The sequence below is a fragment of the Sander vitreus genome, chromosome 21, assembly GCF_031162955.1.
Source record: "Sander vitreus isolate 19-12246 chromosome 21, sanVit1, whole genome shotgun sequence".
Classification (NCBI taxonomy): Eukaryota; Metazoa; Chordata; class Actinopteri; order Perciformes; family Percidae; genus Sander; species Sander vitreus.
The window spans coordinates 12,123,065-12,150,061 of record NC_135875.1 but is presented as its reverse complement, the minus strand read 5'-3'; the positions used below and the strand labels follow the sequence as shown (position 1 = coordinate 12,150,061).

Below are 26,997 nucleotides of genomic sequence, written 5' to 3'. Positions count from 1 at the left end.
ATAATCACATGTGAAACTCTGTGTGAGTGTGTCTGTGTTCAGTTGGGACATGAGAATAAGTTCATACAAGCTCCCAGACTCTTGGAAATGCCAACACTTGCAACAGTGTTTACTTAACAACCTGCAAGCCATGACATGTAATTATTCTGGATGTATTAAAAAAAAAAAAGAAATCCATGACGCTGTTAACTGGCATAAAAAACCATGTCAGCACAGGTGGAGCAAATATTAAAAATACTTTTAAAGGGCCTCAAACTGTTGCAAAGTTTGTGTTTTAGAGAGAGAAGCAGCACTGCTTTAATTTGAACTGAAACATTTTGAGCATATGTTTGAATCCCCACAATTGTATTTGGCTATATCCCTATCCCTTTGTCCAGATTTGTACCACCAGCTGTTGCACCATGCAGGAGGTCACTTAAAAAATTAAATATAGGGGAGTTTATTCAGTGACACACCATCCTGTTTATCTTGTTTTAGGGTCAAATGTCAAAAGGTCACATTCCTGCTCCTGGCAGAATCTCACAGCAACCTTTATGTGCCATTGTTGGAAATTCCTTGTATTTACAGCCCTCCATGAAGTCTTTATAAAAGCAGGTTGTGTGCTGATACATGTAGCATTCAGCATGTGATTTTCTCCAGACTTAATCCTGTGATTAGTGTCCACTCCAAGAGGTACAACTCTTCTGGTTTCCAGGTGGATAAGGCTACAGTCTAATTAACAAGTTGAATAAATGCGTTGCTACAATTCTGAATGGTAAATGGGACCAAGACTGTGATCTCTGGCTTCCTTGGAATTTCTCATTTCGTCTAATTTCTATGATGAACAATGTCCAATTACTTCTAGAGACCATCAGATTTGCATATGTGCAGAGGAAGCTTTAGGAAGAACCAAAGCCATTAAGTGAGGGACCTTTTCTACCCAAAAGCTGTAATGTCTTCAAGTAAATGAAGAAGGTCTATTGGGTCCCACAGGTGCTTTGGTGATGCACAGTGGTGCAACAACATAGTAAAAAAATCCTGGATCTTGGATCCTAATGCAAATAAAAAAACAGTAAATGAAATTACATTTTCTTTGTTTTTATATGGCCATTTTGCATTCAGTCTGATGACTATTTCCTAAGAGACTTTTGCCTTTACTGCCTGTGTGGGATAGGCAGAATATATTGGGAAATATTTTTTTCTTCAGTACAACCTGAGTGTGAGAACTGCCTTGAGACTTTGAGATGACTGAACATGCAGCATTATATCTGTTGCTAATTGTAGGACAAGTAAAGACAAAGATCTGCCTGAGGGCTTTATGAGTTTTTCCACAAGCAAACAAGATTATTTAGATAAACTGTTCTGGGCATTGCACTCTACAAAAGGGCTGGGTGACAAAATGCTTTCTTTATATTCCTCAAAGTACAACCCCACATTTAATGTATTATTGCTACAGACAAGAAAGTAAGCTTCTTAATTTAAACACCATCTAACAAGAGCATACAGTATATTCAATAAACTGGACCAGACTGACAGTAACAGCTAATTATCCAGCTTGCTATTGCTCTTAAAATAAAACTAGATGTTATAACTATCCTAATAACAATTGAAAACCAAAACATATACATACACTGATACTGGAAATGTAGCTCTTAGGAAAATACTGCATTGACATTGCTGCAAGTGCCTCTGTTCATACAGCCAGTGTTTGAGAAGTTTGTTTGACAAATACTGACAAAAGTGCTGAGGGTAGAGGTGAGTATTTGGAGCACAAAACTGAGGGAAACTAGCGGAATGACTATGTCTCTATGAGTTAATGGATCCTAATTACAGCAAGTGTACAGATGAGAGCAGCTGTCATGCATACACTGGCAAATAGCAATTAGTACATACGTAGTAGTGATGACCTGGAATTTTTAGGTAATGACTTTGGTTATGAACGTGACTATTTTGCACGCACATGAGTGACAACCACATAAACTGGCAGTATGAACGAGGCCTTATCAAGAGTAAACTATATCAAATGTCTTTTTCCACTTCTAACTGAAAAAGTACAGATAACATCAGTCTTGTTACTTATGCAGTTACCAGTAGTATCCTCTAACCCGGAACGTAGACGTGAAGAGTTTTTAACACTGATGTGCTGCGGTTACTATGTATGTGTGTCTGTACCAATAGGTTTTACATTTTGAACAACAGTTAATATGGAGGGTATATGACTATATATGAGGGTATATCACTCATATTAAGCATCTAAACTTCTTCCACTATGATTGATAAACCCAACATTGATCAAAGATATGTTAATGTAAATTAAATGCACTGGAAACTTAATCTTCAACTATTAAATCTAGATGACACTTGCATGATTATCAGAAATGATTTAAAAAGAAAAGCTAGGATAAAGATGAACCAAAAATAAAAGCATACACAGCATGTGAGTGTGACCACTACTGACTCATGCAGACTTTTGGACTAATGAGCTCAATCATTTTTTGCCAACTGACTTTTTTGCTTGCCAGCAGTGAGATAAGACATCTTAAGAGCAATGTTGTCAGACGATTTGAGATCTTGTGCAAAGCTTTAACTCCTAACTCCCCCACCCGACCCCAGTGTTGCTGCCCACCAATGGCAGCGACTGCTCAAGGATTACAGAGCATACGCTGCCAAATCATAGCTGGATGACGACACATTACTCACACTCAGACACTCAAACACTGTCCACAAAGCAAAAGGCTTTTTTTTTTTTAAGTTCAAGAGTGCAACCATAAAGTTCAGGTGAATACTTACACCCACACACATTTCATAGTTTCAAACAACATATTGGTTAAACTGTTAAAATCATTTCCTGCAAAAAACACATTTTGCTTATTATGCTGCCCTCGTTGGATTTACCTACAATATGTAAGCCTGTAACAGCATCACATGCACACACACACACACACACACTGCGTTTCACTGTCTTTGTGGGGACCCGTCATTGACATAATATATTCCCTAGCCCCTTACCCTAACCATCACACTAAATGCCTAATCTTATCCCTTACCCTAACCCTAAGCATAACCTAATTCTAACCCTAATTCTAAAACCAAGTTTTAACCCTCAAACAGCCTTTAAAGTTGTGGGGTCCAGCATTTTGGCCCCACAAAGCTGTCCGGACCCCACAAGTACACTGTATTCCCGGTTTTTGGACCCCACGAATATAGTTAAACAAGAACACACAGACAGACAGACACACAAATTATAATAATAGTTACATATGAAACACTGATTAGTGGCTGCTCTTTACTAGGCTCTATAGATTTTTCAGACCCAGAGAGATGTCTTATATCTAATACTAGATTACTGAGAACAAAGGCCCTTATGCATGCTCAAAAAGCCTCGGCCATCACCTCAATGTCACTGAATCACAGTGTAAGCCCAATAAGCACTGCAACAAGATGGTCTAATGTTTTTAGCCATGCTATCAAATGCTTTATTCGGACCAAACCCCTGACAGAGCTGAAACAGTTTAACAAGATTAAAGGATGACAGGACACTGCAGAAGCAAGCGTGCATGTGTGTGCGCATGTTTAAAAAAAAATGGCGTCACCTCTCAAATAAGCCTCCCAGGGCCTCACTAGCGCGCACACACACACACACACACACACACACACACACACACACACACACACACACGCAAGCACACACACAAAATCAAGCTAGTCTTGCAGTGAAGGAGCCAGCAAGTGCCGGCCACTGCCTGGCACCAGACAGACCCCCGCTATACACTCACCATGCTGACGCTAGGGATTAATACTTGGACTCCCGAAATGGGTATGTGGTGGGGGCCAATGTGTACTTTGTGTGTGTGGCTATGGATGCATGTGCGGTGTGTGCGTTTCTAGGTAACTGGGGGAGGGGTCATGGGGCGCCACCTGCTTCTTCTCAGACACAATGAAGCGAGTCAGAAGAGTGCTCTCTTTCTTCGATTGCTAATGAAACATACTGTACTTTCTGATGTAGTATTAGTTTGCTTTTGTGTTTACAGTATACTGCACTTTTGAACCTTCTCTGTGTTAAGAGATTACATCATTCCCCGGGGGCTGGGTCTTTAACCTCAATTTAACCAAGTGCAGACCAACGGAAACGTGTACATAGCATTGATGGTAAGCATCAAATGCCAGGATAAATTCTTGTGCTTAACACGTTCATGTTCCCAAAACGTCCTCTAAAAGTGTCAAAAGTATTGATAAACTACTTTATAGAGTGACTTTTAAGTGTATCTCTGTCCAAAATCAACCAAGACTGTAAAAGACAGACCTTTCAGTCATGCAAGAACTGAACAGACTTGTTATGGGTGAAAACATCATTAGTGATGCAGAGTATGGTAGCAAACAAGAAAACTGGAGACAGGGAGGATGAAAGACAAAACCTGTTCTGCAGATTCTTACGCCTACAAATTCCTGACAGTTTACTTTCCTGTGAGATAGGTGATACTGACACATGCACACACACACACGCACACACACACACACACACACACACACACACACACACACACACGCGCGCACACACACACACACACGTTTGTTTCACTATCTTTGTGGGGACCAGTCATTGATATAATGCATTCCTGATGCCTAACCTTAATCCTTACCCTCACCCTAACCATAACCTTATTCTAACCCTAATCCCCCAACCAAGTCTTAACCCTCAAACAGCCCTTTAATCTTGTGGGGTCCAGCATTTTGGGCCCCACAAGGCTGTGCAGACCCCACAAGTATACTGTATTCCCCAGGTTTTGGACCCGACGAATATAGTAAAACAAGCACCTACACACACACACACACACACACACACACACACACACACACACACACACACACACACACACACACTAAGGATGTTAGTCTGGCTAGTCAGCACTTTGTAGCCCCCCAGCATTGATTAGAAAGAGGACCTCTAGAGGTCACCAATTATAAGAACCAAAGACTGTCAACCTCACCACCATGTTTGATCTAATGGGGCTGGGAATGACACTTGCAAACTATGTGTCCTCTTGTTTTTCAAGATCTGTTTAGTGAAGTGGAGTTCCTGAGCATAACATAAGTACATCATACTGTGCAAATACAGCAGTGTAATATCCTTGTGTTTACCTTGGTTTTGTCTCCTGGTAGTGGCGAACTGGGACTTTCGCAGGGAGCTTGGAGCTGTCTTCCTGTAGAAGCTGTTACGATCTAGCGAGCCCACATAAACAGGCTTGCGACCCCGTTTTGAACCAATGCTACCAGCGCTCGACTCATATCCCTTTTCCTGATCGTCACTGTGCCGGTACACAACGGGATCCTCAAAAGAGCGAATTTCTCTGAGCGCCAACTTCTTGTTCTGCTGCTCAACCCATTCCTCACAGTGTGTCTTGCACTCTTTTTTAGGGTATTCCTCATGTCGCGAATCAACGGATATTGAGCGTAAATCCCAATATCTGTCTCTGAGCTTGTAGTGGGAACGATCCCCTTCTCTGGATTTGTAGCGGTCTTCATTCTCATGGTCGTAGTGGTCCACAGTCCTGCGCTCATAGTGACCCCTTGCTTTGTAGTGGTCTCTCCTTCTGTGGTCATAGTGCTCATCTCTCCAGTCATCCCCTGGATCCTTGTACCTGTCATAGTGCACCCTCTCCTTATAACCACAGTGCTTGTCCAGTTCAGAGTCATACTGGCCCCTTCCTTTACTGGTGTAAGTTTCCTCACCCCTTCGATTATACTCATCCCTGTCTTTGTAGTTATTTTCTCTGCGGCCATATCGATCCTCTGCTTGTCTGTCATAGTAAGGATCCTTATGTTCTTGTTCATCATAGTAGCGGTCCTCCTCTCTACGCTGGTAGTATTCCTTTTCTCTATAGCGACCACTCTCTTTAGAGTCATGATAATCCATATCATTGTCGTAGTAATGATCACTGTCCCTGTAATTGTCTCTGCGAGCATAGGTGTCTCTACTATCATAGTAGTCTTCATACTCACTGGTGTAACTGTCATGTTCTCTGAGATCATGTTTACGGTGTTTCCTGCTGTCAGAATATTGCTGCTCTCTGTCATCACAGCGCTCATTGTATTTCCTGTCGTAATGATCCCTGAAACTGTGTTTGTCCCTATGCCCTTCTTGAGTTCTTAAGTCCTTATTGTCTTTTTCTTGTGGCACTCTGCTGTGGTCCTCGTGGCTGTAATCCTCAGGGCCCTGGTAAAAACAATGTTTGCCTTTCCATTCAGATATCCTTACATTTAGGTGACCATCCTCTGAACCAGGGTGGAAGTAAACGTCGTGGCCTTGAGGCCTCTTTTCTTGGAAAGCTGCTTTGTGACGGTCATCATACTCCCGACTTGGCTGCTGGCAGACATTGCCCTGTCTAATTTGGGCTTGGTTCTCCCATTGTGCTGGCCGTGGAGCTGCTACATGCACTGGAGGCGGCCCCAGCCCACCTACAGGCACCATCATGCCACCATGTACTGGCATAGGGCAGCCTGGAGCTGGGTCACAAGGACTTGCTACCATGACTAGTCCCTGTGGCTGTCCAGGAGGAACTACTCCATATGCAGGATATCCAACCTGTTGTTGCTGAAGCTGCAGTTGGTGTAGTTGTTGTAGCTGTTGCAGATGGGCCATCCTCTCCCTCTCTCTGGCCCAGCCAGCATCCCCCAGCTCCTCCACACTCTTTCCTCTCCTTACCGGGACACCAGCTGCATAGTTCCAATCCACTGGACCAAACATGGCTTGGTTGCCATAAACCACCGGGCTCTTCATGGCTCTTGCGGTTTAAATCAGCCTACCCGGTGCGGATACAGTTTCCTGTTCAACGTGGCGTATTCCCTCTTTCCAAAGTCCTGCATTCCATAACAAAGCGCTGTGGGAGACTCCACCTGTCAGGCATATTGTCTGTAACTCTCCCACTTGTTTTCTCTGTCTCTACTCCACTGCCTCAGCAAGACTGCCTGGCCCAAGCACCTCCCAACCCTCAGTGTAACTAAATCGTATCCACCCCGCAGCTATCTCAGCGAATAGTGGAAGGAGAGGGGGGGTAGGGTTATTGAAGGAGGGGCCTCCTTGGGTTAATGATTCAGTAGAGTCACATGAGTGGAGGCTTAGCCCGACAACCCCTCCCATTGTTTCAATTGGCTAGTACTTCTGTTGGCAGGAAAACAATCTGCTGGTAGATTTTATTCGATGGAAGATAGAGACTAACTTCAGAGTTTGCCTTTAAAGGGCTTTTGTTTCCACTGCCATTAACAATTCTCCATCCTTCCTTGTATCCTGTTTTCTTTGTTTTTGCTATTTCCTGGGTTTCACTGATATGTTCACCAGGTCATTAATGCAGCCTATGGTGAAAATCGCAGCTCATTCCTGTCTGTGTTTAGAACCACCTCTAACTTCTTTATTCTAATTTTCGACACTGGTCCAAAGGCCATGATATTTGAGGGTAAACTGAAACAGAGCGAGAAACTGACCTCAGTCTGTGAGTTTGACTTTGCCTCACATTTCAGGGAGGAGCAAAAATTTACACACAAAGATGTCCATGTGACTTTGTTTGAAATCAGTTTGAAGTTTGATTTGATTGGAGAGAATGACTGAAAGATGAGTTTGAAGTAAAACAAATAGGGAAAGGGAAGGATCTAATCAAAGGAAAGTTATTATATTTAGATGAGCATGGGGAGGGAAAGTTTTTTGAGTACACAGCCTGATTAGGCCAGGGCAGCTACTGATAAAGTGGCTGCTGGTGTGTACAATGAGCTATTGTTGAGGACTGTCCTGACTCTCAGAAGAGACACAATCTTTTAGTGTGAGAAAAAAACTCTTTAGGCCTATTCATAAAGCTGGAGTATAATATATCCCTCCCCCTCCTTAACTCTTCATGAAAGAGGCAGGCACTAAAGGAACAGGTTTAAAGGACTTGCATACACTCAAGTGCATGTGATACACGCTAACACACACATGTGGGATAGTTTCAGTTTACCATCAATTCAAACAATCTAAAATGTAATTAGAAGTTTGAACTTGTTTGTTCTCTGAAAAGCAACGTTTTTTTTTCAGGATTTCTGGTGTCAAGTTAGCCTAGCCTCAATAGACCTTCTCACAAACCAGGAAATAACATATGTACAATAAAAACAGACAACCAGGCAATCAGAAATATGCAATAAAACTAGAGCTGTAACCTATATAATATGCTTTGCCAACATCAAATGTACCGATACAAGGAAATGCTAAAACAACAAATTTGACTTAAGCAAAGGTACAAAAGGCCTTGAGAATTCTATGTATACACTACAAAATACCCTCTTACTGAATGATTTTATCTTGCACTGTTACTGTTTGTTTACTACAAAACAATTGAAAAACCTGCAATTATTCTTGTTTGCTTTCAGTGAAATTTGTAAAGACAAATCAGATGAACACATTTGCAGTAAGGCTGAGCATATAAATCTTGCTTAGACTTCGCTCTCTTCTTATCAGTGTTCAACATCTCAGCTTTCAGTAGCAGAACACGACCGAAACTATGCGTTTGTTTACGTGTCAACTTCAGGAATGTTAAATACACCATTCCTCTGGCTGTGTTATGCTTATTTAAATGATCTGTTAAGGGCTTGAAAACGGGTGTGATGTCCAAGAAGAAGGTTATATATCAGTCTCTCTGCAGCCTAGAAGTGTCCCAGTTTGTACGGCTGACTGAGGGAAACCTGAACCAGATCCTCACAACAGTGTTAAATAGATCAGTCTGTGGTGTCATGGAGGCTGATGGAGGCGTTCTAATAGTCGGTTTAAAGAATTAAAGGAGGCTGAAGGTCAAAGAGCTTAAACAAGAAAAGAGGAAACCCAAAGAGATGGTGGAGACGGAAAAATCTGCACTAGTGTGAAAAAAAATTAATAATTCAATTGTGATACAAATATAACAAAATCAGTTAATTAAGTTTTACACACATGTGAAGAGTTTGGTCAGATGTAATGTAAAACAGTACAGCTCAATAGAACATACATTTGATTGTGATTTTGCATACAGTAATTTGCCGTGTTTAAATATATACTGATGTCAGAAAAGTATTGTTATTCACATTGTGATATTGAATATTTTAGCCATATTGCCCAGTCATACAGCCTAACATATAAATAATCAGACAGGGTATGGAACTTATATCACCCCTCTCAACCCTCAACACTCAGTTGCTCTCTAATAAGATAGATAAATTACCTTTACAATACGAGACGTAGTTGTACGTCAGTAGGCACATGAAATTACGTCCCCCTTCCATTTAGCCCAGTTTTTATTTCTTTTCAGTCCATGTTTGTGTTGGCCTACTATTTTCTTTTTGTCCCTTTGTACTTTGTGTAAAGCGTCCTTGGGTTTCATGAAAAACCCCATATAAATCTAAGTTATTATTATCATTATTATTAATGTTCTCTCTGAAAACAGTAAAATGAAAAGATATGATTGATTATTTCTGTTTTGAGCTTTAGTATCACGCCTCTTTCAACTTCTATGAGGACTTTGAACTGGCCTCTCCACAGTGAAGTGCAGGCAGAGCTTAATGTTGAAGTTACTCCCTGCCTTGTAACAATAAGCTGCCATTGTCTTTCAAGCATCCCACTCAGGAAAACACCCTGCAAAAGCACGTGTGTGTGGTGTGTGTGTGTGTGTGTGTGTGTGTGTGTGTGTGTGTGGTAACATGGCAACATGGCAGTAGGACGACCAACACATTTTTTTTGCAACAAACATCCTGAGACTATCCTTGATGTGTACACACCTTCCTGTCAGCCAAGCGTTTAAGGGGAAACATAATCTCCTATTAACAAAAGCTTTTGTGTCTGAGTAATGTGTTGATAATTACCACATCAAATATTCTGCAATGGTAGTGCTCTTGGCTGTTTTTCCCTTGCAAGTGCAGAATATCAGCTCTTACAAATCAATTCACTATCTTAGTCCTTTTCCACATCAAACAGTGTTAACAAAGATTGAATATTTGATTTTATTAGTGTAAAAAGAGGGTGTTAGAATTCCTGTAGTTTGATAAGTGAATAGAACCAATGTGGTTGCATGATACAGGGCACCTGTAGTCAGGTCGAATTCCTACCCTCAGGCTGAAACATTCATTGACAGACACAAAGATAATCTATCGAAAAGCATTGGCGAATGATTGATCAGGATATGAGTCATTTGAATGCATCATGAATAGAAACAAACAAACACAGGCATTTACTGATTATTAGTGTACTGGTACAAGGACAAACAAGATTAAAGGAAAAGTAATTAGAATAGACTGGAAAACATCCGGTAGTAATCAGATTACTTTAGCATGATGAGTTTAGAGTAGGTGAACAATAGCCTCGACTGTGAGTGATTCTGACAATCCGTTTTCGATTGCCAAGCATTCTATTAGCATTAATTCAATACTAATTAAATATAACTGAAACTTGATTACAGTGTAAAATGAGACACGTTAACATTACAAAGAAATCTGGCTGTTGGCAGTGATTAGACTGAAAGCTTGTAAAGGAATGAGATTTGTGTGTGTGTGTGTGTGTGTGTGTGTGTGTGTGTGTGTGTGTGTGTGTGTGTGTGTGTGAGTGAGTGAGTGAGTGTGATAGGGAGCTCCGCTGAAAAGCAACAACATCATATCATATTTGGTTAATCCAGCAAATCAAATACTTCAAAAATCAAGTAAATTCATTACATTGATTAAAAAATATGTTTGTATGAATCCAATGTTGCCAGGAAAAAGATGCTCAATGATTTGCAACATTGCCAACTTTGGACTAATATACCCAGAGGAGGTGAAGCCAAAGGCTTTGCTTTGACCAATCAGAGCAAAGCTAGAGAACGTGTTGCTGTGACGTTGGTAGTGAAGCTACCATGGTACAAAAAGTATCACTGATGATAAATGTATATCATGTGACAGTAAAAGTTCAGGGAATTTTTCCATTAATAATAATAAACTACAACACGTCATGTCCCACACAGTCATAAAAATATTCATAGCTCTAACCTGCTTCCCTCATAAGAAGTTGAAACCATACAGGTAAAGTCAATTTGAAATTGTCTCAACAACTACTCTCAGTGCCTCTGAACAAGGCAAACCCCCAACTGCTGTGCTGACTCAGTGACCAGTGAGTAAAGAGCTGCTGCTGTAGCGCGCACTTGTGCAGCTGTGGCTATGAGAAAGTGATGTTGAAAAACTGCAACAGTGCTCGGTCCACACAACACTGACTGATTAACACCATCTCAAGTTCAAGCCTACCTGCAACTCTGTTGGACCTGGCGTCCCAAGCATGTCCCAACAGTGTGGTGAGGTGTGCCACAGGCCATGTCACAGCTCGCCACAACCACACTTTAGGTCGTGCTCTAGAGTGGGCCATGGTCTCCACTACTGCAAAAATCCCAAAAACCACATCCAATGTGTTCACTCTCCTCACTCCTTTTTGAAGAAGAACAGATGGAGGAAAAGGATGAAAGGTGCAGTTGCAGATTGAGGAAACTGATGAAGGTGAAAGCGGTAGGACATTTGGATAGAGACAGAGGGACTAAAAGAAAGAGAGAGAGTGGAAAAAGAGACAGAGGCCCACGTGCATTGCTTACCCTTTCACTATGTGCAGGAATGCATCTCGTACCTATGTGAAAAAGTGTTAGGCTACCAGAGACAGAACTGTGCACCCACAAAGTATGAGATGGTAAAAACAAATCTGAGCCAATTAGCTTTGGCTCTACAACTATTGTTGTATAAGCAGTTAACTATTAACACTTAGAAACTACATTAAACTCAAACAGTACCTGACAAAGCTTATCTCAAATTCACAAATTAATTTCCTATTACTCCACCTAAACTCTGCAGCAACATGCTGATTCTGCCACATTCACTATACTTTTCTAAATTAGCATTGTAGTGACACAAGACAATTTCCTCAATACGCACGCACGCACGCACACGCACACGCACACGCACACACACGTAGAAGCCTCTAAATAATTTCTTTCCCCTGATCATTGTGCACAGTAAATAGGGATGTCTTGTTTGCATAGGTTACAGTGGAATTCAAATAAATAGTGAGTGAGTGAGAGAGTGTGTGTGTGTGTGTGTGTGTGTGTGTGTGTGTGTGTGTGTGTGTGTGTGTGTGTGTGTGTGTGTGTGTGTGTGTGGGGATAACAAGTCACAAAGGAAATCTGGTAAGCACTGATGGCTCATTTTTAGATTCCTGCTATATTACATTTTGTCTTCAGTGACTGGGTATTACTAACCTGCAGGCAACAGGGCCTTAGAAGTAAACTATGACATCAAGTAAAAGACGTTCTACTTTATTTGTCTTCTCTTTTGAATTGTTTCCAACTAATGCTTTTCGGCTATAGTAGTTTACTGACATCAAACGCAAAAACATCCACATTAGTGCGCAAAAATGTCCACAATTTCTCAGAATCAAAAGAGATGTCTTCAAATTTCTTGTTTTGTCGGGCAAACAGTTAAAAACCCAAAGATATTTACATTTATTACTCTGAAACTCCCAATCTCAGAGCACCCAGGTTGTCTAGGCCATAAACCATCAATCCCAACATCCCCAGTTAAGGAAACTGACACAAAAATACTTCTCCCACTCCACTGCCCAACAGTCTTACCTTGTAGCTGCTGCTGCTCCAGGGCCAGTGTCTCCAGCGTGTAGTTGCAGAACTCCAGATTCTCCATGGCTTGCATGCGGGCTATCTCATCCTCCTCCTCCTCCAACATGGTCCTGAGTTCCTCCGCTGTGTGTGCATATGCCTCCATGTCATGCTCCACCTCTTGTAGCCGTAGCAGCAGCTGGTACCTTTCTTCCTCTTCCTTCTCTCTCTGACTCTCTAACTCAATCTCTCTCTCCAGCTCTTTCTCGGCTTCCAGCTGGCACTGGATTTCACGTTCCTGGGCGGCCGCAAGGTCACCGAACTCAGCCTGCGCTTCTGTCATTTGGTCGAGGAGGTTTATAGCTGATTCGTCTGGGGTGTAGAAGATGGTTGGCGGAGCTGTATTTTGTCTCGGGCAGCGCGGAGGGGGACGTGGAGCAGGGCGGGCTGGTTTGTATGCAGGTGGGGCTGGGGGACGAAGGACTCTAGGACGAGGAGGGGGAGGGCGAAGGGTCCTGCGTCTCTTTAGTGAGGAAGAAGCAGAGTTTGACCGCAAAAGGTGGGACACTGGTGAATGCGAGGAGCCTCGCATGATATCGCTTTCATCACCGTAGTCCACAATAGAAAAGTGGCGCGAGATATGGGATTGCTGGTTCAGGTCACCTACCGAAAGCATGTCCCTGGGAGCACCAGAGCTCATGTTAGTATCACTATATGAAGAAGTCAAACTTTTCTCAAATTCAAAAAGCTGCTCGGATAGCTTGGCCTCCAGGTCACCGGCTGAGGTAACCAGGGCATCTAAGGTGATGGATGTTGGCATTATACCATTGGAGCCGCGCACCGTCTGCTGGGAGCATTGCCGTGTCTCAGCGCTGCCCATCATCATATCGGCATCACTGACACTAGCATGGCGAGTTAGCTTATTCTGCCTATGGCCCTCAGCAAGGTTAAATAACGCCTGGCCAAGACTGCGACTTTTGTTACTGGTGGTGGCACCATCCTTTGGTGGCTTCTGTTGGTATCTACTGTTTTTAGACCAAACCAGACTGAGAGCTAGGGAGGGTTAGGCTATGAGTTAGTTTGGATTGTAAGGATCGAGTGTTACCATTAGTATAGCTAGACCGATTTGCGCCAGAAGATGGGCTATGATGTCTATGGCTACGTGCAGACAGGTTAGGCTGTGATGGGAGTCTGGGCCTGGCTGGAGGAGTGGATTTGGGTCTCTCAGGCCCTCTCTGTGCTGGGGTGACAGGTCTACGTGGCTGAGAGTCAGGCCTGCTACCTCCACCTCTCTGTCCTCTGTTGTTAGTTTGAGCTTCAGTGCTTTTGTTTTCACTTTGCCACCTCTGCTCTTCAGTCCTCTCAAAGTAGTCCAGGTCCCACACTGTATGATCCTCATATGTTCTCCATTCAGGATCATTCCCTGACCCATTGGGATGACCTGAGCTGTATTCAGAAGTACAGCTGTTCTCCTTGTCTTCTGGTTCAACAACATCTGTTTCCTCGGTTTTCTGCCCACCGTTCTCCATTTTGACAAAACGATGAGGAAAAATACCATGTTGCCCTCGCAGCTTCCCCTCCAGCCAACCATCTTCCAAAGTGCTTATAAGACGTATGCGATCCCCCATATCAAAGTCCAACTCGCCTGGTTCCATGGCCCGAAAGTCATACAGTGCCAAAACATAGACACCGTCCTCCTCCTCCTCCTCCTCTAACTCTTTTTCTAATGCAGATTCCTTCTGCTCCTCTTCCTCTCTCATAAACACCTCTCCTTCTTTCACACCTTCCTCCTCTGTTCTCTCTCCTACATCGTAAGGGTCCTCGTAGCAAAATTGTTCGGAATCATCGTCCAAATACTGGTAGTCCGCGGGCTCCTGAGGAGATCGGAGGGATCCCTGGAGCTCCACAAACCCCTCTGGAAAGATGCCCCTGCGGCCATCCAGCTCCCCCTGGAACCAGCCCGGCTCGGGCAGGCCAGTGATAATGATCAAGTCACCCTCGCGGAAGTCCAGCTCCTCATTGAGCTGCGCATGGAGGCTCATGAGGGCCCGGGCCTGGCCCAGAGCGTAAGGTGGGAGCTCTAAAGCCTGGGCCTGAGCTGAGCGCTCAGACAGCTGCCTGGAGCGACCTGAGAGAGTCAGCTCCTTCACACATGACGTGGGGAAGAGACCACGGACGGCCCAGGCATTACAACCACGCTGCCAGGTTTCTCCGAGGTCCATGGACCCTCCTGCCTCTCCAACTACCACATCACCTACAAAGACATAGAATAAGGGGGATCACATTTAACATTCATTTTACTGATGTGAATCATGTCAGAGGAAACGGTTTTAAGTTTAAGTTTTATATTATTATTTTAAATATATTTAATTTGTCTTTTTAGCAAAACGCATATGAGGGGAGTTATAAGCACTGAGAGAGATGCACAGACTGGGCAACTCCAATTCTCCACTGAGCACGTCTGTGCTGCGTTCCGGCTGCGCTGTGGTTTTGTTCCGTCCTCCACACGCCATACCACACCTGGAGCGTCTCAGAAGCGGAGCATCTTGCCTGCCCGACTCGCAGATTTGATTGTCTCTACAAGTACTTTACAGAACAATTACATGTTTATTAATCTAGTATCTAACTTCCACTCCAAGCACTCCTACAGTTAAACTCCATGCCTTCTCTTTTCCGGCGTTAAAAAAAAAAAAAGATCTGAGGATCTGAGGTGTCTACTATGTTTTTCCACCTCCATGATGAATCTCTCGTTGTCCATGGTGTTATAAAGGAGACATAAACGATATTGGGGGTGTCTTTTGGTGAATTGACTGGATAGTCTTGCTATTTCACTTCCTGTGTGGCTAGTTGATTTCTTTTTTTTCTTAGCACAACTAAAGATAAATACTGATTTGATTTGGAAAAAAAACTAATTTGAACTGACTTGACTTAACTTGAATGGAATTAGAAGAACTGCAGTCAAGTATCGGGTATTTTAGACATTTCTGTTCAAATATTTGTCTGCATTCAGGTATCTCTGGTCATCTCAGATTACCTTTATTATTGCATTCCTAATACCTGTACTAGGGTCAGCGCTGCTGCTAATTTATGGGGAATCAGGGATTATGGGAATGTTGAATGTTGACTGGTCAGCCAGAAGTCAGGGGGGGTCACATTCCAAAGACCTGCGGCTCCACCTCCCATTGTGTCTGGAACTGAAACTGGAACGCAGCCAACAGGGACATTGGAAAATCATACTGGAAACGAACATTTAAAGATGGCCCGTAAAGACTGTTTCCTTTGTTTCCTATGATCCAGGAAATGTTATGTATCTTTGACAATACAGAAATATACTGGAATGTTGTTGTTGAGTAAATTTGGGCATAGGTTACATCAGAATAAAATCTAAATAAAATAAGAAATATGTATATATGATAAAAGGACACGAATGAATGACTTGTTGATTAATTATTTGACATAGTGGGGCTATTGAAGAGCAAAGTTCCCAGTGCATACTAAACATGCTTTCAATACTTCAACTACTACTATCACTACGATTACTACTAGAACTTCTAATGACATGAAGAGACAATGGTGAAAAGTTTTACCAATGTAAAGGATCTCTGCAAACATCGGTGTTGTATGCCTGAGCTTGTTGTTGAATGAAAAATCAGAAGAAGAAAAAACAATAGCGTATGTATATGAGACAATTCAGGAATGTGATAAAAAAGAAAAAGTCAGCTGGAGACAGTCTATGTAGATTTTAGTTTGGCATCTGGGGACATCTAGTGGGGAGTTATGGAAAGTAAATGTGTATGTTGTGTTTTTATTGTGTTATGTGTTGTACTGTAACAATGGCAACAAGGTTTTATCATATTTTACTGTATATCTTTAACCCTGTAGAGGTCTTGTTTTGCTCAAGAGAACAGAAAAACCTGCAAATGGAATTACAGTAGAAAATCCCTATAGTGTATGAACAATACGGTGCAGCAATAAACTGCCATAACCAAGAATTCAGGTTCATTATCTCCAAGTTCTCAGGAACTGAGAAAAACAAATAAGACATGTTCTTAGTTTTAAAAGTCATCTCTTTCTTTATCTAAATAAGATTATTCAATTTTTAAACAGGTGGAATCTGTCAGTGAAGAGTAGATCAACTGACTGATAAAATAACTGAATCATATTTTGGGGTAGAAGAATAGCATTTCCTTATAATAATCAATGCTACTTCAATGGCCTTAATCAATCATTTCAAACCTGTATCTGTAGCTGACTTGGAATATGAGACTCAATGTGTATGGTTTCTTTAAACTTGACTCCTATGTTGTGGCAGCTGTTCTAACTTGTCTTATGAAATTCCCTGCACAAAGTGACATTTTCCTATTATCTATAGAAGTTCAACCAGACATCACACCAGAGTAACATCACAAGTTTGATCCTATGCTAATTTGTTTCTAGTTCTGGGTTAGAGTTGATCATGTTGATTTAAAATGACTTTGACTATGTAAATAGCATAAATATTTTTCAAAGAGGATGACATCAAGGAAAACCAGTGCCTTGTCTCCATTTACTATGATACATGCAATCAGTGCTTGCTGTGTTACAGTTACATATTTGTATACATTTGTAGTTTTTTTAAGAGTCACTCATTTTGTTGTACAGTTATTAGTACAATACCCGATACTTCTAAAATTGAATGGCACATGAAAAACATTGTTTGATTTTTATTTCTGGCAACATTCAAGTGTGTGGGTCCCGGTTTGTGGCAGTGGGAACAACAGGTCACAATGTCCAACACAACACAGAACTACACTGCATCACAAAACAACAACAATTTACCTGAGCACAGAGACATCAACGTTTGCATAGTAGCGTTAAGCTAAGTGAGAAAACATGACCCATAAGAGTTAACAGTAGTACTACTTAAAACCGTATCCAGTGCAGAACATCTACAGTACTTACAAATAACAGATAACAAAGCCTATGTGTACTCTGATAAAAGTATTCATGTTGTATGACTAGGAATCATAAAGACAAGGAGTGATTCATACTTTAAGGTTTATTCTAAATTGTCTATATGCCATACAGTATGTCCGTACCTCTCTTTAGGGACAGGTTGCCCGGCTCTGCTGAGCTGAAATCATTGATGCACACATAGAGTCTGTCTCCAGGCTTGGTGCTGGGGATGGTAATCTCTTCCACAAAGGTGCTGGGAAACTGACCTGAAGACAGAGGGCAGAGGGAGGAACACAATTGAATGACCACAGTGAACACAATGAAAACTCCCACATGTGCCTAATACTTTACACTACTACACTTTATACTACTGTTTCCTGAATTCAGATGTGTCTAATATTCATATATGTTAACTCACAGACATGTGATCTGGATGTAGTATCTTCATCCTAATTTCTTAAATTTGCAGATAGTATCAGCATAGGGAGAAAGTGTAATTGTTATAACAACTACATACAATTTCATTATATTTAGATGAACAAAATTACCTTGAGGAATGATACAAATTTGTTTTTAAAGAGTAGACTAGTAAGGCTACTTTTTTTTACTGTAGTTTGCTATTGAAATCTAACTGAGAATATTTATTTGTGTACAAAAACCAATACCAGGACCAATTCTGGTACTACTTAGTAATGCAATCCCTAATTTATATTAGAAATTTAAAAAAAACATTGTAGAGAAAAAATGTAAGCCAAAAGTGTTCTCTTTGTGGGAGTTTTGCAACAGATTCAAATATTTGGAGAATGCCAGCAGATCAAGAACAGCTGGATTCAATAATAAAAAAAACAACTTTCCAAGCTTTCATCTTTCCAGGGAAGTCATATCATAAATGTATTGATATCATCTATGTTTTGTCAGGAGCGTTCAGCCCACATTGACTTCCTCTATGCGCTCCACTCTGCGGGAATCCCCTTACTCGTCTAAAGTGTCCTTCAACTCTTGGAAAACTTTAAGTGGACTTTTGTGAGTAAAGCCCTTCAATGGCAGAGAAAGCCAGGAAACAGTGACACATACTTCTCATCTTGCCCAGAATGCATTGTAATCCTCTACCGTCTCTGCAAAATGTTCAATTGAACGTCAAGAGATAAGTGAAACTAACACTATTTAATGTGTAAGAACTTATTTATGAAAGTGAGATCTGCAATATTAAGTAGCAATATTGATTATTCTCAATTATCAGATGTGATCAAGGGCAAAAGTGTTTCATTTTTAATCCCCTGCCCCCTCATGCTACAAATGGTGAAAAACTGAAGTAGGGCATGTCAAACAATTAGAATTAGAAGCATCACACATGTACACTTCAACACTAAAATGAAAGAGCAATAAGTCACCTACAGTTTCCCATATGGCATGTTTTTATAATCAGTAAGCTACAGTGTGTTTCTCTGTGTAGTTTTTATTTTTAATTAGTCTAAAGTTCTTTTTTGTAAACAGAGTGCAAATATGAAATATTCAACCATATAGATTTATTTAAAGTTATAATGACCCCTGACACTTTACCTGTGACGCCATCTTTGTTACCCAGCAACCAGAACTCATCCACGACATTAAGCACCTCGATAACATCCCCGGTGAAGAGTGGCAGCTCCTCTGAGACGCTGGGAAGAAACTCAAACACAGCTCGCACCACCGATCCTGCTTCCATTACTCATAACCTGAAAAGGTAAAAAAAAAAAAAAAGAGAGAGATTAAGAGATCATTCTTACACTTTCATTCCTATATATATATATATATATATATATATATATATATATATATATATATATATATATATATATATATATATATGAAAATATAAGATTTACAACAAAATGCAAAACGTGCAAAACGTTAATAAGACAATGTCAAGATGCAGAAGACTTTTTCATGAGGGAATTTGTTTCCGTTTTCTAAACGAGGCACACTGGTGCTATTCAAAATCCTGGCCATACAATGCCTCACAGTGAGATTGAGCTTTCGTGAAACAACACCAAATGAGAGGGAGAGTGAGAGCATGAGAAACCTGCAATAAAAAGGAGACAGAAAAGCAAAAGAGAGCTGTACTTAAGAAGGCTGAAGGACATTCCTTAACACTCTGCTGTCCCTTCTCTTATTTCTCTGCTTTCTAATGAGTAAACAAGGGTTACGGCTGTACTACAGCTCTAATCTGGGTGACTGGCAGATGCAATACTTCACAGTAGATATTTTATAACTCACACACTCACACGCAAGTCAAGTATTTGACTACTATTGTATGTGTCTACTGTTTTCACATTTTTTTCATAGTTTTTTTGTAAAATGCAATACAAATATGAATTCTTATGAATCATATCTTTTTTATTGGGGATTATTTTAAATGACTTTAACTTTTCTTATGTTAAAGCACAGCATTTATTCTCGGATTTAATGAAATGAATGCACCACCTAAATAAATGATACACAGACGGCTACTGGTCTTAGCTTTATTTTAAAATGAAGGACTGCATTTAAAGGTGTTTCCTGCATTACAATGAGTAGTTCAAATCCAATTCAGTGGAATGTAATGCCATTTACCGACTCCTGCTCTTCCAAAATGAGCATCCAGCTCCTCCGATCATGTTTAAATCCCCTAACAATACTTTGGGAAACAGATAATGCAAAAAATAAAAATGTCCATACAAAATAAAAGTACTTTATGTGTGTGAGGCAAAGCTCTATAAACCAACTGCTTTCATCCCTTTTAGTCACATAACACCTTTCTACTAACTATTCAAATATGTGCTCAGTTGCTGATTACTTCAATTAGCAGCACAATGAGTGAACACACACAAAACAACACAAAAATTGCATTCAATAAGTATTCTACCAGCCCTTGTGTATTATTATCTGAAGACAGACTAACCACAGCTGGAGATGGACACACTGAAAGAGACGGGAAATGAGAGTAGAGGGCTGTAGTTTGCCACAGTCAATGGGGCCTCTGTTTAGTGGGCCGAGGGCGCCAAGGGGGGAGAGGAACAGGACTCTAGCCCAGTTCAGTGCCACTGTCTCTGGGGAGAGTGCGGGTCAGGTTGTCCTGCATGTGGTTGTGGCGTTAGATAAAGGGAGCAGATGCCCAGTGTTTACAGAAGAAAGAGAGAGTGTGTGTGTGTGTGTGTCTGTCTGTGTGTGTGTGTGTGTGTGTGTGTGTGTGTGTGTGTGTTGTTTTCTTAGTGAAGGTTAAGCAGTACTGTTTTGCTTAACAAAACCAGTAGGTGCTCACTGTTCAGTGAAGTAGGTTGTAAACTCAACACCACATAGTCTTAAAGGCACAGTGAAACCCAAGCCGAGGCATTAACTAATGCAAACCGAAAGCAGGTGTGCAAGTAGAGGCGGAAAAAACACAGCAGGCAATGAGCAAAAACAGGCTGTGTATGCATTTAGTGAATGCAACATAAGCCGAGTTGTTATTGTTCATTTTTATGTTATGTTATGTTGTTTAACCATTCTTAATTAAAGAATACCATGTGATGGCTTCTTAATAATGTTCTCTCTCTTTGGGATAGAGCAGGGTGAAAAACATGAGGCACATTGTAACTCATCTTTCTGTTTTTCCTCAGTTCAAATGAAACAATAGCTGCCTGTCAGACACAATGGCAAACGTCCTGACATGCACACAGGTGAATCACATATCACCCATCTTTAAGGAATGGTCTCCATGAACCAGTGTGCGATAGTAATCTCATAGCGTTATCTGTTGTGTCAGAGTTTTTGAAAGTAGTTCCTGTAAACAGATATGCGTTTTAGAAATATGAAGGTCTGGACAGAATGCCTGAACTTGTGTGTTTGGCAGGCTAAAAGTAAATAAAGATAACTCTCCAGAGGCCCGTTTCAGAAAGCATGTTTAGTGAAAACTCTGAGTTTGTTAACCCTGAGATGAGGGAAACTGGGTTTTTTGTTTCAGAAAGGGCGGTTAATCACACCTGAGAGAGAGAGAGAGGGTAACTCCAGCCCGTTTCAGAAAGAGAGGTAACTTAACCTCAGAGTCAGTTACTATGGTAACTGAGTCTGTGAACCTGACCTGGTCGGGAGCAGGTTTTCTTCAATAACCTTGAGTTTCTCTCAGTCTCCTCCCTCCTTTCCTCATTCATTCATTCATTCAGTCTGTATCAGGCGCATTTTAGAGCAGTTTGTCATCTGCATGAATAAAAAAACAGGGTTGGTTTATTAACTGTGTTAGGCGGACTATAACACGTTTTTTTTCTCAAAACATGGCATTTCCTTTTGTTGACGATCCCGTTGATGAAGAAGCTGTATTACTTCTCAGGGAGTTAAACATACGTTGGGAGATGATATTGAGGCCCCGAATAGTTGCATTTTCATTCACAGATACTAGCCTACCTATTTGAGCGTATCGTATCTATCTATATCTGTATGTAGCCTACATAACCTTATCCGTCCTCATATCACTAACGTCACCCATCGAGGACATGCTCTACATCCCAGCAGATTATTTGTGTCACATTACGTTTTTTTGCAAACGGGCGTTTTCTTTACAACATTGGTGATGTGGAGCACATTAGTAAAGCCACTGTAGCAAAGCGCCGTCAAAAGAGTGTGACTCGCTCTGAAACGTTTTTTTTTAAACGTTTTTGTAGTGTTCCCTGGACACAAACCAGTAAGAGCCATTAAAAAAGAGTTCCATATTATTGCAGGTGAATGATGTAAACCCTTTGAAATGAAAGATTATGAATTATAATTCTGTTAATGATGGTGCTGCAGCCTCAGAATGGGATTAGTAGGCCTAGGACTTTTTTGCCCGCAGGATTGCACCTACATGAAATAGATTATAGGTTCAATACCATTTCACCAGTAATATTATACTTATGATTAAATATGATATTAATACACTATATTGGAACTTAAAAAATGTACTCTTCTATATTATGTATTTCCGCCGACCAGTTTGTTGTCACTTCACCATGGTTGTTACCATGGTGAATCGTAGTATCATGGCTCCATTCATGCTGCCTTTTTATAGTGGTGGTGCATGTTCTTAACTCTGAGTGAACCTACTCTGAGTTTCCCATCTCAGGGTGAATCAACTCAGAGTTCAGGGTTAGACTCAGAGTTTGTTAAAGCTCCTTCCTGAAACGGGACCCAGGACACCGAACAAGACTGTGTTGTCCTTTTGATAGCCAATCACAAATAAAAGAACGTTGCTCACACAAACAGTACACATTTGTGTGACTGTGGAGAGGATTTCTTCTCAGTGTTTCAGGTCAGGCAAATAAAGTCTTACTCTCTAACCTTGTACACTGAGGAAGGATTCTGCCAGACAATGTTGTGCCATAAATAAAAGGCTGCAGCATGAGCATGACAGGAAGTCACACCATACATAGAGACATTCGTAGCACAAACGCATTACAAACCAGACCAACAATAACTTTAAATAGTTACAGCTATAAAAATAGAGAAGTGTCTTCTTCTTGGGTCAATATGACTAACCAGTGAAACAAAACGGTATGCTGTTTATAACTGCATGGTTGAACACTTGCAATTCACAGTGTTTCAGAAGCAAATGCCTGCACATATAGGCAGTGTGCAGATCGTTGTTATGTTGTTTCTTACAACTCCACTACTGTGTGCAGAATAGAGAAACTAAAGCTTGTAATTGCTTTGTGTCTTTATTTAAAATGTTGAATATTTTGTAAGATATATTTCATCAGGCCTCTACATTTGTCTTCCTGTGTGGTGTGATAACACTGTTTGTGACATCCATACTTTTAGTGTAAAAATATTTGTGTCAACTAATGCCTCAAAATGAATGTGGTAAAAATCAATAGTACATGTATCAAATTCCCCACTTTCCACCACTTGACTCTGCATCTTGTCCACTCCAGCCTGCCGCCACAGCTGAGCTTACAACCAACACCCAGAAAACCTTTTTGCACCCCTGATGGCAGTGCCAGGACCTGTGAAGAGTCTCTGGGCTGCTGCAGCTTTCTTCAACTTAATCCTTAGATCTGCATCCAGCCAGACAAGCTCCTTAGTGTTATTTATGGGTCTGTCTGTGTCAGTGGCCCATGTGCTTGGTGACTTTTACACCCTGCTACCCTGCTACCAAATGACAACACAAGCTGCCTGATGGAAACACCTTTTCCATTCATACTGCGGTCCTGTACCGTAGTTAAACACGGTCCAATTCAAATTTCACACAGGACAGCTGACACACTAAAAAATAAGCTTATATATTTTATAAGTTTGACACAGTAAATGCAATAAAGTGATAAATCAATCTAGTTCCCTTAATAAAAACATCAAATTACACTGATTGCAAATAGCAGAAACTAAAATAATGCGGTGTCATATAAGTAGCAACATGAATAGTTCCTACACACAAAATATGGTGATCATGATAAATACTGCACCGCTAAACTTAATCAGCATGTTAGCATAGCTGACATTAGCATTAAGCTCTAGGCTTCACTGTAAACAGCCTCACAGAGCTGCTAGCATGGCTGTAGACTCTTAGTCTTGTTATATTATACATACTAAAATCGGCATATGTAATTTGTTAATATCATGCAATGTGTCATTTAAGTGCACTGCTGCCTTTAGGATGAGCGTGGCACAATGTTAAAGGTCCCATGGCATGACAATTTCATTTTATGAGGTTTTTTAACATTAATATGAGTTGCCCCAGCCTGCCTATGGTCCCCCAGTGGCTAGAAATGGTGACAGATGTAAACCAAGCCCTGGGTATCCTGCTCTGCCTTTGAGAAAATGAAAGCTCAGATGGGCCAATGTGGAATCTCCTCCTTATGACGTCATAAGGGGAAAGGTTACCTCCCCTTTCTCTGCTTTGGCCCGCCCATGAGAAAGAGAGAGACATCATGGCTTGCAAACAAGCAAAGCATGGCAGTTGGTCAAGGCCACACCCCCACCCTCCATCTTGCCCCCCACCCCCTCTCTCCTCCGCAATAGCATTTAAAGCTACAGACACAGAACCATGGGCATGCTGCATCCCCTGTAAGAAAATGTTGTCTATTTTAACTTTTAAATGCATCAATCTGGTGTACTTGAAGAAATTCAGACAACCAGCAGGGGGGTTTCTATGTGTGGAGTAGTTTTGGAGACATGCCTCTTTGTAATTATGACATATATTTAAAAAGAAAATGTATTTAAAAATTATGCATATGCCTATTTTTGAAAGGTAAGTGCTATAGTACAACCAGCAGGGGGCATTCTATGTGAGGAGTAGTTGAGGAGACAGGACTCTGTAATTATGACATATATATATAAAAAAATGTAGGCAAAAAATATTCCCCAAAATTATGCATATGCCTATTTTTGAAAAGTAAGTGCTGTAGTATAACCAGCAGAAGACTAATTATATGTGAGGTAAGTTTAGAGACACCACTATTTAATTATTAAATGTTTTTGGCAAAAAATATTCCCCAAAATTATGAATATGCTTCTTTTTTTTTAAGTAAGTGCTGTAGTACAACTAGCAGGATATAGGTTATAATTGAGGTAAGGTTGGAGACACTACCTTATTTAATCATTAAATTAATAAATATTGTTGTTGTATCTCTTTTCGGTGTTGTAGTTTGTAGACGGCGTCTTACTGCCGTCTCACCGCTGGCTGCTCGTAGAGACCAATGTTATTTTTCCAGGTTGGAGGACGGCTCGTTTTGATGAAAATTAGTTTGTAGATCGTTGTTTACCTTACTACGGTAAGAAAGATGCATCATTTGTGATTTAATAACATTTTGCTGTAGAGTAATTGATTCCGGAAGTTCGAATCTGTGAATATCTTTCTAACTTTACCGAAGTTGAGCTCTGAGCAGCGCTTGCTCTGAGCAGCGCTTGCTCTGAGCGCGTGTAGGGTGTTTTCTTTCTTTCATTCCAATTTCGGGTCTGTCAGTCACAGTGAAAACTGGGGACATTTCCGGGGACAGCTCCAGCCAGGGACAGGTCACCAAAACCGGGGACTGTCCCCGGAAACCGGACATCTGGTCACCCTATTCTACTCCCTGTAGGCCAATTACACATTTCCACTGCACAAACTAAATTAAGTAGCAGCAAGCATTAATGAGGGATCATCTTGCCGATGTATAATACAAAAAAAAGCAAAATTGAACGAGTTATGGTGTTCTTGGATCCAAATACCACCACTATTTTCACATTGCTAATCTTCCTCTAGTTGTATCCTCATACTGTACATGTATCAGTGTGTGAGTGGCTCATTCTGACTCACAACAGCACCAGCTGACCACCATTTTGTTTAGATTTGGAGAAAAAAAAAAAGAGAATCGGGGAAAAAAGGGATCACGTCAGGAGTAGCAGGCGAGTCTGGAGGAAATGTTTCAACCTTGTTGGTAGTGTACCAGTGCCAGACTGAACCAGATTACTGTCCTTCCATCAATGGAAGACATCAATAATCATTGTTAACTGCTTACCCACCACTGCAGGGCAAGCTTGGAAAAAGTACAAGGGGCATTTCACACACTACAACATCCTAATAACAAGACATAAACAGGTGTGTCTCTTCTGTTAGGATTTATGAGGTCTTGATAAGCAATGGGACTCTGATCGTGACTGAGTATCTTGGAACAAAGTACTCCTGACCACAGAGAACAGTAAAGAAAAAAACAAGACAGCATTCTGCATTTTCAAATAGTGTTCACCAGGGAGGAATAATAGTTTGGTTGTTGTTATGATTCAATTTAGTTCCTTAATACTGGGTCCTCTTTTACCACTTCAACAACACTGATGACATAATACAAGACCAGAGGATAGTGAGAAGGTTTTTTTTAGGGAGAGAGGGTGAATGGGACAGTGTTACTGAGACTAGTGTGTGCCACTTGGCACTGTCCTGGAAAAAGTAACAGCATTATGACAGGCAGCTAAATCCGCAACTCACTCACACACACACACACACACACACACACACACACACACACACACACATTGACAGCTGACAGTGGAACAAAGCACAGACTGTCTGACCTGAGACGTGGCCCTTGAAACTTCATCACCCTTTACTTTAAGTCGCATGTGTGTTTGCCGACATAACTGATCAGTTAGTATAAAGTATGATGCAATTTAAAGAAGGATAAGCATGTGATGGAAGGTCTGCTGTACAATGCTAGCATTTTGCATGAGTAGTAGTGAGAAAGGTTTCCATGTTGAAAAACATCGGTCTTTTCGCTCCAATTAATGCAACATCTAATTAAAAGGAAGGTAGGCACTTTATTTTTGGCATTGTTGGGCAAAAAATCCAGAAAAATCTTTTAGCATATTGTATTCAAGTGGTCTGAGAGAAAACTAGACTTCTGCACCCCTTCTTAGCTCTGTTTTCAGGCTTCAAAAAAATCTAGCCATCACAAGAGTCTTTTGCCAATCACCGGTCATTTCAGAGAGAGAGAGAGAGAGAGAGAGTGTTCCTATTGGTTGTTTTGCACATGCTTTG

The 26,997-nt window shown here is 41.0% G+C and overlaps 1 protein-coding gene across 1 annotated transcript in view; it reads right to left on the bottom strand.

The window, feature by feature from the left end:
• dnmbp (dynamin binding protein) overlaps positions 1 to 26,997 on the bottom strand; it is a 56,245-nt gene that overhangs the window by 17,047 nt on the left and 12,201 nt on the right. The window contains 4 exon segments of the mRNA XM_078279862.1: positions 12,606 to 13,623; positions 13,625 to 14,841; positions 17,666 to 17,788; positions 19,083 to 19,237. Coding sequence (XP_078135988.1) covers positions 12,606 to 13,623; positions 13,625 to 14,841; positions 17,666 to 17,788; positions 19,083 to 19,227 — 2,503 coding nt within the window. The 5' untranslated portion in view covers positions 19,228 to 19,237.